Source organism: Molothrus aeneus, chromosome 11, assembly GCF_037042795.1.
Source record: "Molothrus aeneus isolate 106 chromosome 11, BPBGC_Maene_1.0, whole genome shotgun sequence".
Taxonomy (NCBI): Eukaryota; Metazoa; Chordata; class Aves; order Passeriformes; family Icteridae; genus Molothrus; species Molothrus aeneus.
In genome coordinates this window covers 19,155,309-19,175,782 of record NC_089656.1, presented here as the reverse complement: position 1 = coordinate 19,175,782, position 20,474 = coordinate 19,155,309, and the positions used below count along the sequence as shown (strand labels likewise).

The 20,474-nt window shown below is 61.1% G+C and overlaps 1 protein-coding gene across 3 annotated transcripts in view; it reads left to right on the top strand.

Annotated features, from left to right (window-relative positions):
- The first annotated feature begins 2,998 nt into the window (after positions 1-2,998).
- GSE1 (Gse1 coiled-coil protein) overlaps positions 2,999-20,474 on the top strand; it is a 102,041-nt gene continuing 84,565 nt past the window's right edge. Inside the window, exon 1 of one of the 3 annotated variants that reach the window (XM_066557382.1) lies at positions 2,999-4,945. In XM_066557382.1, the coding sequence (XP_066413479.1) occupies positions 2,999-4,945 (1,947 nt within the window). The remainder of the gene's footprint in view (positions 4,946-20,474) is intronic. The other 2 variants (XM_066557384.1, XM_066557383.1) reach the window with 2 other exon arrangements.

Sequence of the window (20,474 nt, the reverse complement as noted above, 5' to 3'; positions counted from 1 at the left end):
AGAAGTGGAAAAAGAAAGGGGTATAAGGATAAGGATGGCAATAGGGACAGGCACAGGAGTGGAAACAGGAATGGGGATGGCGATGAGAATAAAGATAAGGTTGGGGCTGGCAGTGGGGATGGATGGAGGAATTGAGGTAGGAATGGGGATGGAAATGAGGATGGGGACAGGAATGGGAATGGGGACAAGGATGGGGACAGGGATGGACCCAGCACGCTGTGGGCTGCTCATGCCTCCATCCTGAATCCCTGCCCCAAACAAGACAGAGGAGCCCCCCCTGCCCCACGGGGCCAATCACAGCTGTTTGCACAGCACCTTGCACAACTGGTGCTGAGTCCTGACAAAAGACAGGGCCTGTCCCCTACCCTGAAGGGACATCTGTCCCCGGGGCTTGTCTTTGAGCGAGAGGCCACCTCTGCACCGCATCCAGCAAGGCACAGTGTGACATCGGCCATCCCGAGCGAGCCAGGAGCCACCCTGCCCTGCCTCCCAGTGTGCTCGCAGCGCAGGGCTGGGGGAGCAGACCTGGCTGTCACCACCCCAGCGCAGGGGTGTCTGTGCAGGGCCAGCTCTGGCAGGAGGGCTGCGCGCCGGCCGGCGGGAGCCGTGCTGGAAAATCCTGCGCTAGGCTCGCCTTGATCCCCGCGCGCCCCGGGGGACGCGTTTGCCGCCAGGGCATATGTTTTCAGTTCTTGCCGAGGCCGACTTGAGAAATTTTCTCTCCCTCCCAGCTTCTCTGTTGCAAACAGCAACCGCAGGGCCGGGGCGGCACAGGATGATAAATGAGCTGCTCTGTCCGGGCGCAGCCGAGGCCCGGGAAGCTGCTCTGAGGCCGCGTCCCAGTGGGGCGTGGGGGGAACGGGGGAGCCAGGGGCTCGTGGTGCCTCGGAGAGGGGCACGGAGGGTTGGTGTTTCAGGGCAGGGTGCGGAGGGGGGGTTTGGCCCTGCTGAGCTCTGGACTTTGAATACGGAGTGTTGTTTTGTGGCCCATCTGCGGAGCAGGCGGGAGAGCATCTGTCGGCTGCGCTCGAAGGGTGGGCTGAGCTGGTGGCCGCAGCTCCCGGGGGAGCTCCAGCTGGGCAGCTGGGGTGAGGCATTCCCAGATCCGCTGCTGCTGCCTGGGGTCAGGGATCCCATCCGGCCCAGTGGCCCCTTTCCATCCGGGAAAAGGGGTGGGTGACACCGAGAGACCGCGTGCGTCTTTAAAGAGCATCTGAGTCATGCCCACCCCGACGCGCGGCGTTCCCGCTGCCCTCGGTGCATAGAGCAGCCACCACATCAGCCCTATAAATAAATAAAATATAACGAGGCCCTGCTGTCTTCTGGAAACCCCTGAAAAAGCCCCGTGGAGCCAGTTCTCCCAAGGTATCGTGTTCCCGCTTTGTGTGTTGCCTCCCACCCCCTGCTTCTTTACTACCGGAGCCATCTGCGTGGAAACTGGATCCGGGTCCCTGAAGAGCCCTCCTGCCCCTGCCCGCGCTCCAGCTGATGTCACACAATCTGTTTGATCTCAGGGCCAGTTGCCGGGGAGCACCGGACGCTGTCACCCGCGGTCCGGGTGGGAGGTGACACCGAGGGTTGGTCAGCCCCAGGGGGACCCGGTCGGGGTGGCCCGAGGAGTGATGAGGAACAAGGGGCAGCGTGGCTTCTGTGCATCACCTGGGTGTGCTGGCACGTGGCTCAGGCGTTCATCCTGCTGTCCCTCTGTCCCTGTGTCCTATCCAACCACTGACCTTGCCTCCTTGGGTTTCATCCTGCACCCTCCCAGCTCAGGCAGATTTGCAAGGACAGCACCTGGGATATTGCAGTGACTTGCCGTGAACTCAAACTCCGCAGCGCTGCCGGGAGCAGGCTTCCTCCTAAAACGACTGTTTGAAAAAAAAAAAAAATCCCCCTTCCAGCTCCTAATATATTTATTTAATCGGGAGAGCCGTGCCGAGCCGGTGGGCACCCTGACGAGCCGCTGGGGTGGTTAATCAGTCAGGTTTAATTGAGGCTGGCCCTGGGCACAGTTTGCGCTTCCGCGGTGCCTATTGTCCAAGGACAGCAAAGTGCTTTCCAAGCATTAAATCTTATCGCGGGCTGCGCGGCAGGTAAGGATATACCGGGATTATTGCATGCGCCGCTGAAACGCCGCCAGCTCCGGCTGGGAACGCATCAGCTATTTACCAGTGAGTGGCAAAGCGACGCAGCATTTTAGGACCGAGCGGGAAATAGAATCTGGTATTGAACTGGAACAGCGGCAGCAGTTTAAAAGTGGGAAATAAATTACCGGGGGTGGTCGGGACACCGAGTTAATGGCTGGAAAGGGCAGGAAAGGGCCGCTGCTTTCGGTGGGATCCGTCCTGCCGGCGTGAAGCGGGAACGTGGTGCCTTTGGGGGAGTGCGAGCCGCACAAAGCGCCCTGGTGCGGTTTGGGGGTGGCGGGTGGGACACGGGTGACGGGCGCGGAGGGGACAGCGCGTTCGGGCCGCCCCGCGTGGGGCCGGTCACAAACCCCCTCGGGGGGCGGCTGTGGAAATCCTCAGGTCCCTCCGCGGTGGGGTCCCTCGGCTGCGCTCCGCGCCGGGCTGGCTCCGGCCGGGCGGGCGGGCGGGCGGGGGGTGGCAGCGGCTCGTTCCTCCCTCCGGGCCCCCCCGGGCGGGCAGGTCGCGGCGGGGGGGCCGGGGAGGAGCCGGGCCGGGGGCGCCGGGGCCGGGAGGCGGCCGGCAGCCGCCCTTCCTCCGCGCCGCCAGCGGGACCCAAACTTTCGCACCGAACTTTTATCCCGGGTTTATTTTTGTTGCTGTTCGTGGATATTTCGTTGCCGCGGGGAGCTTCTTTTTTGTTGTTGTTGCCGTTGTTTTATCATAATTTTTATTTTTTTTTTTCCTTTCCTTTCTCGCTGCCTTCCCCCCGGCGGGAGGAGGCGGGCGGAGGGGTGGGGGGGGAGCGCTCCGCAAACCCGCCCCCCGAGCCTGCGTGTCCGGCGGAGCCGCGGGATGAGCCGGGGGCGGCGATGAGCGCGGCGGGGCCGGGGGCGGCGGCGGGGCCGGGGGCAGCGGCGGCGCCGCTCTCCCGCAAGCAGCGGCTGATGGCCGCGCTGGCGGCCGGCGAGGCGGCGGCGGCGGCGGCGGCGGCGGCGGGGGGGGGCGGCCCCGGGGCCGCGCAACCTTCGGCGCCCCCGCTCTGCTGCTTCATCTGCGGCGGCGGCATCAGCCGCGGCAAAGAGCTCAAGCTTCAAGTGCGACCCCCCCGCGACCACCGGCCCTTCTTCCCCTTCCTGCAGCACCAGGAGCCGGCGCCCGGAGCCCGCGCCGTCTCGGCGGAGGGCTGCGCCCTGGTCTGCGCTGTCTGCCGCTGCTTCCTGGGAGAGCAGTGGGACTCCTTCGAGCGCAGCCGCACGCCGGTGGAGAAGCGCATGTACTGGCTCAAGCGGCCCCATCAGTGCGAGGCGGCGGCGGCGGCGGCGGCGGCGGGGGGAGCCGGGCTGCGGCGGGGGGCCACGGGCTGGGACCCCGCCGCGCCGCCGCGCCGCGCCGCCGGCCACCCGGAGGAGGAGGAGGAGGAAGAGGAGGAGGAGGAGGAAGGGCCGGCAGCCGGCTCCGAGCTCTCCGAGCTCTCCGACGCCGAGCCCCTGTCGGAGCCCGAGGGGGCGGGCGGCGCTGCGCGGGCCCCCCCGGCGGCGGGCAGCGAGCGGGGCCCCCCCTGCTGCTCCTCGGACAGCGAGATCAACATCACCAGCGAGGAGGAGGAGGAGGAGGAAGGCAGCGAGCGGCCCGCTTGGGCACCGGGCACCGCCTGCTACATCTGCGGCAGCGCCCTGGCACCGGGCGCCCAGCACCGGGTCCACGTGCAGAAGCAGGAGAAGAGCTCGCCGGGACCTTTCTTCCCGTTCCTGTGGCTGCACAGCCCCCCGCCGGGCGCCCAGCCGCTGTCCCCCACCGGCAGCACCCTGGTGTGCCCCTGCTGCTTCGCCTCGCTCATGCAGCAGTGGCAGAGCTTCGAGCTGGCCAACGTGCCCGTGCTGCAGCGGCTCTACGTGGTGCCCCTGGGCGCCGGGGCCATGCCCGCCAAGGGCCGCCGCGGGATGAAGGAGGACGGCACGGGCATCCCGCCGGTGCCCGAGGCTTGCTACCTGTGCGGGGAGGAGTGCGGCAAGGAGGCCAGGCCGGTGGCGGCCAAAATCACCAACGGCAACGCCAAGAGCACGATGCATTTCCCCTTCCTCAGCCTCCTGCCCTGCCCGCCCGGCGCCAAGGGCCTGAACAAGCACTGGGAGGTCAGCAGCTGCCGCAAGTGCTTCGGGGTGCTGCAGGACCTGTGGGCCATGTACAGGGCCTGTCACAACGAGGAGCTCATCTCCTCCGTGCAGAGTTTCCTGGGGAGGTACCACCAGGTCTTCTCGGCCGGTGACCTCGCCGGCCACCCCGCTGTCATCAAGCCCGGTCCCACCTCTGTCTGCTACATCTGCGGGGCCGAGTTGGGAGCTGGCAAAGAGTTCCAGCTCAACGTCAACCCTCCGGGGCGGTTTGGGGAGAAGGAGCCCTTTTTCCCCTTCTTGACCGTCTACCCGCCCGCCCCTCGGGCCAGGCCGGCCGACTCCACCGGGCTGGTGGCCACCTGCATCCTGTGCTACCACGACCTGCTGGGACAGTGGCTGCAGCACGAGGGCAGGAACTCCCACCACCCCAGCAGCGCCTGGTCCCGGCAGTACAAGGTGGAGACCTTCGTCTGCTTCTTCTGCCGGCAGGAGAAGAAGCGATGCCTTGGATTAAAAGCGGTTCAGGTGGCCAGGCTTCCCGTCTTCCTCTACACGCTGCGCGTGGCCAACAGCCTGCTGGTGGACGATGGCAAGCAGCTGACCATCGGCGCCTGTGCCGAGTGCGGGGCCGTGGTGCTGGCTGGCAAGAGCATGACCCCGCCAGAGCTGCTGGCAGTGGCGCCCCCGACTCTCCTCCCCAAGGTAAGGCAGCTGGCCCGGACCCCATCCCTCCTTTCCCGGCGCTTCCCGCCTCTGGAATCCAGGAGGAGTTGGAGCGGTGACATAGATGGATGCTCTTCTTTTGGGTCTGGGTGCTGGGGGTGGTTGCTAATGGATGGGGCGCCTTTAGCAGTGAACTTTTGGAGCTGTCAAGCTGCGAAGGAACAGATAAAAACCCTTCCAGGAGGAGGGAAGAGCCAAGACCTGTCCTGTTCCAGAAGTGTCTGTGTTGTTGGCAGCTTTGCATGAGGGAGGTGGGAGCCAGGACAGAGGAAATCCCAATCCTGTCCTGCTTGCCATCAAGGGTGCTCAGAAGTGCCAGGGAGGGCTGCCTGGCCTGCTCTCCATGGGAGCATCCTTGGGAAGCTGGAAGGAGCTCATGGGCTCTGTAGGAAACTTCCCAACTTATCCCCAGTTTTACAAGGTGCCTTAATGAAGGGATTTCCCTTGGAGAAGCCCCAGTTCTTCTCACAGCTGCTGGGTGAGCACAGGGCTGGGTTCCCCCCACCCGTGCTGCTCTGCTTCTCCTGCAGTGAGGGCTCCCCAAAAGCCCTGCAACCCTGAGGGGTGTCACACGGGTGCCATTGCCCAGGTGCTGCCAGATTCCCCAGTTGCTCCTTTCCGTGGCTCCCCCTGGGGTTACACAGGTTGCTTTGAGGGCATCACCTCAAAAGCACATGGCAGAGCAAAAGTTTATTCCCCCCCAAGCTTGTCTTTCTCGTGGGATGGGAAAATAACAGCTTTTACTCCCAAATTTCCAGCTTGTGGGAGCTCTCCAGAGCCGCTCCTCTGTATCACCAAACCAGTCCCCAGGCTGGGCTCTGTCAAATGCCAACATCCCAAATCCCCGAGGTCATTTTCAAAGCCTTTCAGCTCCATCCCTAGCCAGAACCCTGCAGCTCTCTGAGGCGCTGGCATTTTCTTTAGAAATGTAAACCAGTCCTTCCAAGACAGCGCTCCTTTTCTCTCCCATCACTCTCCCTTGGCTGCTTACAAATGTAATTTCCCTTTCAGCTGTGCTGGCTCCTGACCTGGGGGGGACACTTGGAGAGGCACCAGGCAGGAGCTGCATTCACCTGGAGGGTGCCAGGATGGCACAAGAGGTTGGGTTGGCACGGTGCTGGGAATCCTCTGGAAGTTGTTCCTTTTGGGGGGTTCCCCCCTGGGTCTGTCAGCCTGAGCTGGTTGGTCCTGCCATCGTTTTGGGTCGTTTGTGGATGCATTTTCATGGTTGCTGGGTGGGTTGTGATGCCCACGTGGTCACAGGTCTGGTGGCATTTCCAAGGTGCTGGAGGCCATGGAGGACTCGGGAGTCAGGTGAGCAGCCCGTGGTGCTGAGCCAGGGTGGTGCTGGAGTGCCCAGGTGGGCGCAGCTGATGAGAGGGGCATCACCTGCATGTCCCCAGCTGGTTCTTCAGGCCTCTGCCCCCTTGGTGTCCCCAGGCCACCCCATGGGGACATCAGCAGCAGCAATTCTGTTCCAGCATGGCTGGGTGCTCTGGGTGCTTCCCGTGGGGTTCCTCAGTGACCCCCCCAGGTCCCAGCATTTTTCAGGCAGGCCAGTCCTGGTCCCCACTGGCCCCAATCCCAAACTCCCAGGAGGACACAGAGTGTGTCCCAGGGAAGGGACACTATTGAGTTCCTCCTCTTGTTCCCGGGTTTGCTAATGAGCAAATTAAGGGGCTGCTGCAAGGGGCTGGTGGCAGGAGGCACAGCAGAGCTGCCTGGGGACATCGTGGCCTGGTGGGGACTCTGGCTGGCCACAAGGTCCTGGCACTTTTTCCCTCCCTGTCTGCACATGCTTTCCAGCAGGCTGAGACCTCACAGATGTCAAGGTTATTTAAAACACGGCTTAATGCTCGGGTAGGGCACTTGGTTAATTTAGCTGTACCCTTGTTCAGCCGTTCTTGCTGCTCAAAGTCACCCCAGATGAGCCTTTCACTCTTGTGTGACACCCAGGCCCCCGTTCTGGTGGGACCAAGCTGGAGGGAATGAGCATGAGCAATTAAAATCATCTCCCCAGTTCTCCTTTCAGCTCTGCAACTTCGTTTTTGGACTGCACTTGCCTTTTTTGCACCCCCTGCACGCAGCTGTGGTGTGCTGCTGTCTCGCCTGTGTACGGTTGACACAAATGGCTCAAAGCTTGAGGTCAAATACCCCAAAAGCCACCAAACACCCCCACATGTCCCTGTTTTAGCAGGGCAGCAAGAGCAGGGTGGGGCTGAGGTCCTCTCTGTGACAGTGTGGAGGTGCTGGTGAGGGACCCCCACGTCTGGGGCTTGCCAGGAGGGAGGAGCCGCTGATATTTTGGGTGGGTGGTGCCTCTGCAGCTGGTTTGGTGGCGGGGAGCAGTGGAACAGGCGCTGCCCTGTGGAGGTGTGGGGTGCCTGAAGCTCTCCCTGCTGCAGGAGGCTCTCCTGGAGGTGAGCTCTGCAGAACCCTGCTGTGGTTGGCACGTGTGGGGCGGGTTTGGGTTGTCCCTTCCAAGAAAAAAAAAATGCAGTGCTGGGTGTAGAAAGGGGATCTGGCTTGGGCATCCTTTGGTTTGTCACCCTTGGTCCCCAGGTGTGCGCTGTGAAAATGGATTTTCTGCCCAGCTGTGCCCCTTACAAGGGGAAGCTGTGTAGATCAATGCATTTATTGGTGTGGGGCTGTGATTTTGGGGTATCCAGGTGGGATATCTCCTTCTGATCTGGATGAAGTGCCTGTGCATCCCACTGGGATGTGCATGAGCTGGCTCCTCCAGCAGCTGCTGCTGGGAGCCCTGGCTTTGAATAAACCACAAAATGCCCAGATTTGGTTGCTTCCCAGAGGTGACAGGGACCTGTTCCTGGCTGGCTGTGCCTTCTCAAGTCACCCCCAGGCTCTCCAGCCCTCTCTCCACAGGGCTGAAGTGATGCACTCCCAGCTGCTTGTCCTCAGCCTGCCTGGCATTCTCAGAGACCTGTGCTCACCAGGAAAAGCTTCCCCTGTCCTCCACCTCTTCCCATCCTCACCTTCCACTGCTCTCTCTGCACTTATGTACCTGTAAAAGTGACTCCTCTTGAGGTTTTCTGTTTTTTTTTTTTCCCTCTTAAATGCAACTTTTTTGGGAATACTTCCAGGTGTTTGGAAAGCTCTCAAATCCTACCATAACTCGAACACAGCTGTTCAGGACAACCAAGTGATCAGCCCAGCCCACTTGAGTTGACAACCAGCAGGAATTGTCACCTGATGTCCTGTGACAAGGTGACCCACTCAGTGGCTCAGGGGACGCTCTGAATCTTGTCTCTGTGGGCTTTGGTAAAGGCGTTGGCAGCATTTCCCTGGAGAAATTGCTGCTCATGGCTTGGATGGGTTGCTGTTCCTTGGGTGAAAAACTGTCTGGGTGCTGAGCCTGGAGGGTGGCAGGGAATGGGGACATGTCCAGCTGGTGGCCGGTCACCAGGGGTGTCCCCAGGGCTCAGCGTTGGGGCAGCAGAGCTGGGAAGGGGCTGGAGCCCCAAGAGAGGCTGAGGGAGCTGGGCAGGGGCTCAGCCTGGAGCCAAGGAGGCTCAGGGGGCACCTTGTGGCTCTGCACAGCTCCTGCCAGGAGGGGACAGGCTCTGCTCCCAGGGAGCAGGGACAGGAGGAGAGGGAACGACCTCAGGCTGGGCCAGGGCAGGCTCAGCTTGGCTATTAAGGAAAATTTCTCCGCTGAAAGGGTCATTCAAACTCTGGCACAGCTGCCCAGGGCAGTCGTGGAGTCGCCATTCCTTGAGGGATTTAAAAAATGTGGCCCTTGGGGACATGGTCGCTGGTGGCCTTGGCAGTGCTGGGGGAACGGCAGAATGATGATCTTGGAGGGCTTTTCCATTTTCCAGCCCAAACAAAGCTGTGGTTCTGTGCTCAGTGTCCTCTGCTGCTGTGGAGGCGCTGGCATGGAGCTCACTGCTGCTCCCAGCCTGGTTCCTGGGAATCAGGGGATGTTTTCCATGCCCCATTCCCACTGTTCAGAGCCCACCTGGGGCTGGTGGTGTGGGGCTGTGCCTGGCAGGGCACAGTCAGGCCCCAGGGGCTGAGTTCACTGTATTTACTAATTGCCAGCAGTGCTGTTGGCTCAGCTGGGGATTTGGCCCCTGCTGCAGGTTCCCAGCTCCAAAGGTCGTGGCTGCATTTCCAAATCACTGCGTGGAGCTGACAGCTGTTGGTGGGCACTTTCCTTTTGGCTTTCGAACAGGGTTTTGGGCAAAAATCAAAGAGTTCTTGTGTTCTCCACTAAACCTTGTCCCACTGATGCTGAGCAGCAGCCAAAGCTCCTGGATGCCAGAAAAACAAACCCAGAAGGCGGGGAGTGATGCCTGAGCCCTCCTCCTGCATTGCACCAGGCCAGATTATGGGATATTTGGGTGCACTGCAGCATGAGAATTGAGAGACCTGTGCAGGAAGAGCCCCAGGCACCTCTGCCTTCTTTGCATCTTTTATGGGTTTTGAAGGAAATCAAAATCCTTCTGGCCACTGGCAGTGTTTTGGGTGGTAGTGCTTTTTGGCCAAGCTGGTGGCACCTCTGTGTCCCTGCCCAGGCATCATGTGTGGGCTCCAGGGGGGTGGCACAGCCTGACTTTGGCTTCTCCTCATCCCTTAAATAAGGAGCAGAGCTGGTCTTAGTCACCTCAACCTCTTGGCTTCCAGCTTGGCTTGGTTTTTTTTGGTGGTTTTACCTGTGCTTTGTGTGGCAATTTTTGCCATCAGGAATTGCAGCAGATTCAGAGCAGCATTTTAGCCAGCTTCACTGGGATAAACCTGTTCAGTTTCCAGATTCAGAGCAGCATTTTAGCCAGCTTCACTGGGATAAACCTGTTCAGTTTGCAGCGTGTGAAGCGGTTTTTAGTGAAGCCTTTCAGCAAAGCAGCTGCTCAGCCAGCACCGACCCGGGCTGGCATTTTCAGATGAGATCTCAATCCCAGCATGGAGGTGGCAATATAATCATGAGATGACTTCATGTCTCGGGGCACGGCCTCCCTTGGGATCGTGTTCCCACATGGCAAACAAAGAAACAACACGGGGAAAATGCGCCCTGGGCTTTCTCCTGCCACTGAGGTCAGGGCTGCTCTGCCGTGTGGGAACAGCACCTGGCTGTCCCTCCTCATCCTCACCTGACACTTTGCCTGTGTCAGTCACCCCCTGCCCTGGGGTGCTGGCTTGTCCCCGTGGGGTTTCCAATGGGGGTGTTTGTCCTTCATTCCCGCTGTGGGGAGCAGCACAGGGGTCTTTGCTCTGGCCAGGCTGACCTTGCTGGACCAGCTGTCCAAAATTCCAGGGCTGTGCTGCCAGCGCCGTGTCCTGCAGACCTCGTGCTGACTCCACAGCTCACCAGCTGGCTGCTATATATTTATTTTTCACCCTGCCCTCCCTGCTCTTTGCTTTCTCCCCGCCTTTCCCAAAAGCAGCAGCGCTGCAGGGCTGGCAGCTCGAGCAGGCACCTGCCAGAAACGCTGGTCTGGCAGTGTGCTGCACCCCCTGGAACACCACCCTGGGGAGAGGCACCGGCTCCACTCTCACCCCATGCAGGGAAAATGCTTTTGCAACCTCTGGAGCATCCCCCGGAGTCGCAGCCAAGTCGGGAGATGGGGTAAAGGGCCGGCTCTGGCTGTTGCAGACAGACAGATGTTTTGTCCAGACACTTGGCCTTTCCCAGCCGTCCGGGAAGCTCGGTCACAGGGGGCAGCCTGGGATGCTCCTTGGCTGCTTCCCAGCGAGGAGGGACTTCCCTGCACAGCAGTGTGGGTGCCTGGCTTTCCAAGTACATCAGGAATGGCAGGAGTTGGCTTTTCACCCCTCAAGAGACCAGCTGGGTCCTGTCCTGACACCCCTGCCACTGTCCTTGAGTGGCAAGGAGCTGTCTCCATCTCCTGAGCAGGTTTTGGGGCACTGGCCGCAGCTGGTTTGCCAGGAGCCCATTTACACCTCTCTGGCTGCAGGAGGATACGTTCCCATGCTGGTTTTTGGGGTGAGGAGAGCTCTGATTGCTCCCTGATGGCATCTTTGGCTCCTTTTTTAGAGACAGTCCTGTGCTGCTGGGCAGCATCTGCCCAGATGTTCCTCCCTGCAGCAAAAGGCCTGTGCCACATGATGCCATCCTGGCCTGGAAAGGACGGTGTGGAAATGTCCCTCAGGGGACACTGCCCTCCTTGGGGAGTGCCAGGGTGGGGACTTGGGTACAAATCCAGGGAGATGGTGAGGCAGGGGCATCCCTGGGAGCAGGGGCAGGACCCAGCAGGCGGTGGCAGCCTCCCAGCCGTGCCGGGCTCTCTTCCTCCGGGAGCAGCTGGCAGTGGGAGCCTTTCCAGCAGCTCGGTTCCCCCGGGCCCCGTCCCAGGGCAGTGACAGCCCCGGGTCCCCACGGCCAAGGCGGGTGGCAGCGGTGCCCCGGGCGTGCCTTGGCTCCTGGCGGGGCTGCTCCCGTGCCAAAGGCATCGCTCCCAGCCTGGGTGCCCTCCCTGGGGCTTGTGGAGGGTGCCAGAGCCCCGGTGCCAGCCCAGGCTGCTGCGGGCAGGTCATGGCTGCTCCCGGTGCCTCTCCGCGGCACACGCGGCCGAGCCGTGCCCTGGCTGGATGAGCAGCCTTGTGCAGCTGCTCTGGCTGCTGTGTGACTCCGTTTCCCTGCTGGATCTTCGGTAGCAGGGCAGGGATGGAGGGGATGGCTCCAGGGTGGATTTTTGGCTGGGCTGGGCTGGGCTGGGAGAAGGGTGACGTTACCTGGGTGCGCTTCTCAGCCTGCCAGGGGTATGAGGCTGCTTCTCCCTTTGGTCTCCTTCTTTTCCTCCCCCCTTCCACGTTAGCACAAGTGCTGCTGGGCTTTAGTAGCTCTCGGGAGACTGAAGTCATCTGTTTACCCACGGAGCTGGCGTGCTTGGAGCAGCAGCTGCCCCGGCTTTCCCTCTCCAACCTGCAGGAGAGGAGCCTGTGCCGAGCGTGCCGCGACCTGCGCTGGGGCAGAGCAAACCTGAGGCTGCTCTGGGCTGCCTCACATCCCACCCCATGGCACCCCATGGCACCCCATGGCACCCCATGCCACCCCATGCCACCCCATGCCACCCCATCCCACCCCACCCCATCCCATCCCACCCCACCCCATGCCATGCCATGCCATGCCATGCCATGCCATGCCATGCCATGCCATGCCATGCCATGCCATGCCATGCCATGCCATGCCATGCCATGCCATCCCACCCCATCCCATCCCATCCCATGCCATTCCATGCCATGCCATGCCATGCCATGCCATGCCATGCCATGCCATGCCATGCCATGCCATGCCATCCCATCCCATCCCATCCCATCCCATGCCATTCCATCCCATCCCACCCCATCCCACGCCATCCCATCCCATCCCACGCCATCCCATCCCATCCCACCCCATCCCATCCCACGCCATCCCATCCCATCCCATCCCATCCCATCCCATCCCATCCCATCCCATCCCATCCCATCCCATCCCATCCCATCCCATCCCAGCATGGGGCTGGGGTGTCCAGGCTGTGTTGGTGCAGGTGTAGGAGCTCCCTCCATCCACAGAGCTCCCAAAGTTCTGTGTTTTGGTGGCTGTATCCAGGCACCAGTGCTGGATGGGCCATTCCTGGTGGCACAAGGACCTGCTGCAGGATTTACCAGGGGTTATTCCATTCCAGCATTGCCTGCCCTGGTGTCCTGGCAGAGCCAGGTCTTGGCAGGGCTGAGCTGCTGGGTTTTGGGGCTGCTTTTGACCAGGAATGCTTGGGGAGGGTCCTGGCACCCCCATGAGGGATGTGAAGAGGGCAGGAGGGCTTGCAGGGACTGCTTTGCAGTGAATTTTGCAGGCACTGGTTTGCTCTGTCCCAGTGAATCTTTGTCTTCCACTTTAGAGCTGAAACAAGGCTGAGGCCCAGCTGGGATGGGAGGGAAGGTCCTGATGGGAGGGGGGTGGTGGCCACCCCCCAGCCAGGGGCATCCCCCCTTGGTTTGGGATGGACAGCTGCCTTCCCTGGCCAAAGGGCAGGAGCTGGACTGCTCCCAGGCTTCCAGCCCCTCTGTGAGCCCCCTGAGGCTGTGTCCTGGCGTGCTGTCACCCAGTGTGTCCCCAGCACCTCCTGCTTTGGGGCTGGGGGTCCCTGTTGTGGGTGCCCATCCCCGCAGGATGTGCATCCCATGGCCACAGCTGCCACGACCCTGTGCAGGTGGAGTTTTCCCAGCTGACCCTCCAAAATGGTTTTAATTGTCCTCCCCAGCTTTGCCCCTCCTTGGAAATGGGGACTGTGTCATCTGATGGGTCTGAGGGGCCACCAGCAGCCACCTCTGTGCCTGGGGACACCAGGGAGGGACCTTGGAGCCCGGAACATTTTGCTGACAGCCGGGATGCTGGGCTCTCACTCAGTGTTTGGCAGCCATGGTGGGACAGACAGACCCAAGGGGGGAGGGACACACAGACAGCTGAGGGTGTGGGGCATGCAGCAAATTGCCACCATCATCTTCCAGCTGCTTCCAGCATGTTTCTGCAAAGGGGCCATGAGGCTTTACATCCAGTGATGATCAAGGGCTGATGATTCCAGTTATTATCCTGGCCAGGAATAAGTATATATGTATATGTATAGAGTTAGATTTAGATTTGTTTATATATTTATATATATAGAAGGATGGATGGATGGATGATGGATGGATGGGTGGATGGATGGATGGATGGATGGATGGATGGATGGATGGATGGATGGATGGATGGATGGATGGATGTCTCCTGCCCCTCTCCTTGTCCTCACTGCCAAACCAGCCATTTTCCTCTCCCCATCTCTCCCCCTGGCTGTGGGAGCAGGCAGCAGGAGTTACCCTGGAGTGCAAACACTGCAAGGATGAAGCCTTTCAGTTCTCCCTGGAGGCAGCACTGCCAAGATCAACCTGCAGTGGGGACAGGCCTGTGTTGTCCCTGCTGGCCCTGCTCTTGGTGCTGGTGGCACCCTGGGGGTGTCCTGGCTGTTCCCAATGGGGCTCTGGGTGTATCCTGTCTGTTCCTGGTGTGGGGTTCTGGGGTGTCCCAGCTGTTCCCAGTGTGGAGCTCCCAGGGGTGTCCTGGCTTTTCCCAGTGGGGCTCTGGGGGTGTCCTGGCTGTTCCCAGTGTGGCACCCTGGGGGTGTCCAGGCTGTGCCTGGTGTGGGGCTCTGGGGCTGTCCTGGTTGTTCCCAGCATGGCACCCCAGGGCTGTCCTGGTTGTTCCCAATGGGGGCTCTGGGGATGTCCTGGCCATTCTGGGTGTGACATCCCAGGGGTGTCCCAGTTGTTCCTAGTGGGGCTCTGGGGGTGTCCCGGCCGTTCCCAATGGGGCTCTGGGGATGTCCCGGCCGTTCCCAGTGTGGCACCCTGGAGGTGTCCAGGCAGTTTCCAGTGTGGCACCCCGGGGCTGTCCCTGCTGTTCCTGGTGTGGGGCTCCCAGGGACGGGGGCAGCCGGCTCTGCTGCCTGCAGACACAGTCCAGATGCTCCGGCTGCGGCGTCTCTGGAGGGGGAGATGAATTCGCTCCTGCCGTCTTCTGTTTTCAGTCCAGAACATCTGCACAGTAACTGGGAAATCTGGGCTTTCTCCTGCTTCTCAGCCAGGTCCTGTCAGCCCTTTCCTCTTCCAAAAAGGGGTTTGGTGGTTGGTTTTTTTTTTTTTCCCTCCCCTTCCCGCTATTGCTTGTGCTGTGTAACCTGCTCCCTGCTGTGCATCCTGTCAGGGCTCTGCTTGGATTTTACTCCAGAAGGAGCATTTGGAGGGACCTCCCCATCTCAGCCACCGCCTGAGCTCAGGGATGTGGATCCCCAGGAGCAGATTTTCCTGTGGGGCTGTTCCCCTGTGGCACTGGGATCACCCAAGCTGCTGTATCACCCATTCCCATTCTCATGCTGATCCTGGAGCCTGGGTGCTGCATGCTGAGTGCTTGGGGCTGGACAGCCCCTCCCAAAAGCTGGCACTGGGAAGCATTTGAGGCTGCAGGGTGGCCCCCACCCTGCTCCCTGTTCTTTCCAGCACTGAGTGGCTTGGCCAGGCTGGCCCTGGGCTGGCCAGGACAGCTCTGGGCTTGGCAATATCCCACAGGGGTGAGGTTTGTTCCGCAGCCGCTGGCTCGGGCTCCTGGCACGGCTCTGGTGGGTGCTGGGCACCTCCTTTTCCTTGCTGCTGCTTCCACCATGCCATGGGGACCCTCAGGAAGCATCACCCCAATAACTGAGCCCCTGGATGAGGCATAAATCCTGCTGTCGTGTCCTTCCTCCCTTCCCATGCATGGACAGTCTGTGCTCTCACCCTGACCTTCCCCACCAGAGCTGCTGGGGTGCAGTGAGCCCAAATCAGGCTCCATCCTTTATCCACCCTGCTCCTTCTCCTTCATTCACACCGATTTCCTGCCTCTTTGCTCATCTTTTGGTCCTTTTGCTGTGTTTTGCCCCACCCCTCGCTGCCCTGGTTGTGGCTGTGCTGGCGCTGTGCCCGGTGCCCTCTGCTCCGAGCGGAAGGAAGGGCTCCGGGGAGGGATGGCAACGTCGGGGTGATGCCAGAGGGGTTTGTCCTTGGCTGGGACAGGGGACTGACCCCGCAGAGGGGCTTTGGGGCCATGGATATCGTGGGTGCTGCTCCCCCAGGCGAGCAGGGGGCTTGCAGGACACAGAGAGACCGGAGGAGGGAGATGCCACCTCTCTCTTTGGGGACCTTGGGACAAAACGCAAGCGCTGCTCCCCTTTGGGCTCCCTGCCAGCAGAGCAGGGGGGAAACCCTCAGGATGAGGTGATTTTGGGTGGCCTTGAGGGCCAGCAGGCTGCTTGGGAGGCTGGCTGGCTGCGAGCATGGCACCCCCAGGCACCTGGAGGTGACGTGTGCCCCGTGTCCCTGTCCCGTGGGGACAGCCACACAGCTCTGGCCTCACAGCTGCTATTTCTGTCCAGCCACCACCACCAGGGCCAGCAGCTGCTGCCCTTTCCCTCCCCATCCCCTCAGAGCCGTGGGATGGATGGAGACAGGATGAGGAATCCCCCCAGCACGGGCAGCAGCTCAATCCCCCTCGGGATCTTCCCTCCAGCCCCGTTTTCCTCCCGTTTAAACCCGGGATGTGCCTGTGTTTGGCTGTAAAAATAGCGCTGGGTTTGAGTCAGGAGGGTGGCAGGGCCGGGAGGGGGCCGGGGTGCAGGGGGAGGTCCGGTTTCTCCCTTTCCTGGAGGAATTAGGGAGGCCACATGCTGCCAGGAGTGTTTGGCTGGTAGAGGCAAGCGGAGGCTCCGAGGAGGCGAGCAGGCGTCCGCACAGATGGAAATTTGATCACCCACGGCTCAACAGATTGTTTGATTTATTTTAAAATCAAGCAGATGGCTGCAACAGGAGTTTGTTTAAGTTCAGCTCCGAGCTGGGCCAACGGCCAGGATACTCGGGGGTAGGCGTGCCAAAAAATGTTCAATGACTTTGGTCATCACCCACCTCTCCTCCTCCTCCTCCTCCTCCTCCTCCTCCCTTGCCTCGCTCCAGCACACACACCCCGCTTGCTCCCCCTCTTATCGCATCCTCTCCTTCATCTCTTGGCTCCTGCAGCTCGCTTTGTCTCTCCCTGCGGGCTGCAGCCTTGCCCTCCACTTTTCCTCCCCTTCCACGAGCTCCAGAGGGTTTAACTCTTCCCCAGCCATCCTCTCACCCTGCTTCCCTTCTGCTGGAGGGGGTTGTCCCCAGGGGAGAGAGGGAGAACCCCCATCTCTGTCTCCTCTGGGACCAGTTTGGGGGCAATGGAGAGCTTTGTGAGCTGGCTGGATGCCTAAAGGGAAACCCTGCCCCATACCCTGACCCCATACCCTGACCCCATACCCTGACCCCATACCCTGCCCCATACCCTGACCCCATACCCTGCCCCATACCCTGCCCCATACCCTGACCCCATACCCTGCCCCATACCCTGCCCCATAACCTGCCCCATACCCTGACCCCATACCCTGCCCCATACCCTGCCCCATACCCTGACCCCATACCCTGCCCCATACCCTGCCCCATACCCTGATCCATACCCTGACCCATACCCTGACTCCATACCCTGACCCCATACCCTGCCCCATACCCTGCCCCATACCCTGATCCATACCCTGACCCATACCCTGCCCCATACCCTGCCCCATACCCTGATCCATACCCTGACCCATACCCTGACCCCACGGCTGTCCCCTCTGTGGTGGGGAGGGGGTGGATGCATCCTGGTGTCCCCCTGCCCTGCCCCACACTGGTGGCAGCCTGGGTGAGTTGGGGTCCCAGCAGTGTGGGGTCCCCATGGTGGGGTGTGAGGGGTGAGCTGGGCACGGAGCAGAGCCCCTGCTGCAGCCTGTGGTGGCTCTGGATGTGTTCCTGGCCTCTCTGCCAAATGGCCAGCAGGGAAGGGGCTGGAGGAGCCAATGGGAACATCCTGGGATGTGCTAAACTGCTGTAAATGGGATGGGGCCTGCTGTGCTCAGGGCTTTAAATCACCCAGTGCCACCAGGCTGGCACTGCCCGGGGTGGCACAGGGTCCCCAGCACGTGTGGCCATGTCCCCTCAGGCTGCCAAGGCCCATCTGGGATGCTCTCTGTGGCAGGGACACGAGCTCTCTGCACCTCCTGGGCTGAGTGGGTGGGATGCTCCAGGCCCACCGGGCATCCTTGGTGGCCTTGGGATATCCCTGTGCCTCAGAGCAGCTCCCAGCAGCACAGCAGGCTCAGTGCACCCTCTCCCTGCAGGGCCCTCCTGCCAGAGAAGCGCCCATTCTCCCGTTGTTGGGAGCAGGGCTGTGTGATGGGACCTCTCCCCAGCTCCCCCGTCCCCTCCAGGCGGGGCTGGGGGCTGTGGCTCCTGCTGGGAGCAGCGTGTGGGGCTGGAAGGGGTTAAGGCAGGCAAAGGAAAACAAGAGCTGCAGGGCCTGGGTGGCTGACAAGCCAAACAACTGTTTTTGACTCACTGTTGCTGCCTTGCCAAGTGCAATTGCTTCCACATTCCCATCCCCTGGCTGGAGGGGCGCAGGGAGATGTTGGCTTTTTGTGGTCAGCAGGGGAAGGGGGATGCCGGGGGAAGGGCTGGCTCTGCACTGCTTTTTCTCAGCTCTTCCCTCTTCAATTCTCCTCCCTGGCCAGGGCCAGGAAGGGGCAGGGGGTGATGGTGCCAGGGGGGTGATGGTGTCAGGGTCACTCGCCCCAGCTTCTGGTGGAGCATCCCCTCTGCCAGAGTTAAAGGTGGGAGAGGGAACGGGGGGGTAAAATGCACCCCCAGGGTGTCTGTCCTGCCTTTTCCTGCTGTTTGTCTGCAGGGAGGAAGCTGAAAAGTGGCTCCTTCCCTGTCAGGGGGTGCTGGTAGGTGTTGGGGGCCAGGAGCATCCATTTCCCCCCTCTCCATCCCTTCAAGCCCCACATCCTCAGTGTCCTGTTCTGACCCTCCACGGGGGTGGGGAGTGATCCCATTGCTCTGGGATCTGAGTTCTCATGTGGGGCTGGGCCCCCCACCTTGCCTGGGTGGGGGTAAATCTGTCTGCAGGGTTTGGGGGACACACACAACCCCAATAAAATCCCCAGGCCTCCAGGTTCTGGTGCTGTTGTGTTGGAGACAGGAAGAAATAATTCCTTGGAGAAGAGGCTGGGGAGTTACAGCGAAGATTTGAGCTACTCAGGGTCGCTGCTTTGTGGAGTTAATTATCTTCTGAGTCTGGGTTTTTTGGGTGTTTTTTGAGTTGGTGGTTTTTGGTTGTTTTTTGTGGTTTTTTTTTCTCCTTGGGATTATTTCTTGGCAAATGAGGCGTCGTTCTGAAGCACTGAGCTCTGCTCCCTGGGAGCTCCTGGCTGCTAACTGCTGTGGAGGAGATCCTGGTCTTAAAAAAAAAAAAAAAAAACAACGCACCAAAAAAAAAAAACCACCCTCAAAAAAAGCCCTGCTGCCTTTGCAGTGTGAATATGGGGTCTGGGATAGCTCAGGAGGATTCTGTGTTCCTGGAGGTGTTTCTTTAGGGAAGCTGGAGCAGGAGCCTCCTGTGGGCGCAGGCAGCACTGGGATGGGCAGGGGAGGATGTGGACATCCTTGCCCTGGTCCCTGCAGGGCTGTGATGTGGGGGTGTGCTGTGAGCTGACCCTTGGGTGAGGGGGGGGGTTTATGGGGCACCTTGTGTGGCAGCTGTTTCCCCATTTGGGGTGTTGTGGGGTTGGGGTATTCCTGCAGCACCACATTCCCATCACCCTCCGGCTCCTGGGGCTCTGCTGCTGCCTCTCCCCACTTTGGGGAGGCCACTTCCCCCTCCTGACTGTGGGGAGGGTCTGGCAGTGCTGGGACAGCGGGGCTGTGGTGCAGAGCATGGGCTGGATGCTGTGGGACAAATGGGATGCACACCTGGAGCTGCTCCTGCAGGATCTGAGCTGCTCCTGCAGGATCTGAGCTGCTCCTGCAGGATCTGACTCCTCTGGCTCCTGCTGCTGTCCCTGGTTAATCTCAGCCTCGTTTGCTGAGTCCCAGGGGAGGGAGGCAGCAGCAGAGCAGGAGCTGGCGGTGCTGGAGGTCAGGATGGAAATCCCTTCCCCTGTTCATGCTGCAGGAAGGACCCCCAGAGCTTTCCCCAGAACATCCCAGTGTCCCTGAGGGATGGGAGAGCTGACACTGGGCTGGCAGCTGAGACTGCGCCACTGGGACGGACACACCATCCATCACCCCAGGGCTGCAGCCAACCTCTGCCCCTCTCCTGGGCACCCAGCACCCTGCAGGACCCATCCACACCATCCATCACCCCAGGGCTGCACCCAACCTCTGCCCCTCTCCTGGGCACCCTGCAGGACCCATCCACACCATCCATCACCCCAGGGCTGCACCCAACCTCTGCCCCTCTCCTGGGCACCCTGCAGGACCCATCCATGCCTCTCCCACCCCGCTGGCACCGGGGGTGTCACCAGGGCAAACCCCCAAACTCTGCCCAGCCAAGCCAAGGGCCCTCCCAGCCACAAGTGGCAGGGGATGCTGGTGTCCCCTGTGATGTGGGACACCTTGTCAGCCCCTAATCCCGACATGAGAAGGCAATTAGGGGCCAGGATGCCCTGGCTGGGGCGGCAGATGGGGCGCAGTGCCGCCGTGGGGCTGCTGCTGGGGCTGGGGCCGGCTCTGCTGCCTCCTCCTCCTCCTCCTCCTAATGTGTTTGCAAATCCTCCCCAGCTGAGGGGATTAAAGCCGGCATCTGGCTCGCTTTAGAATATTAAAACAAAGGGAGTTGTAGGCGCCATGATCGGGGGCAGGCGAGGGAGGGAGCGGGGCCGGGGCTGGGGGGGCTGCTGGGAGAGTCTGCAGGAATCCCCCCCTCCCTTCCCAGCCTTTCCCCCAGGTTTTCCCTAAGGAACAAACCCCGCCGTGGCTTTGCAGCACCGGGGCACAGGGGGGGGATGCTGGAGGCGGGTGGGCCATGCTGGGGGTGCTGTTTTGGGGGGGGGGGGCAGGGAGGTTTCTCTCTGCTTTTTCCACCCCGTTGAGCTGTTCTGGAAGCGGCAAGAATTCAGGAAGCCGGCGTGCGGCGAGTGCCAAGTCA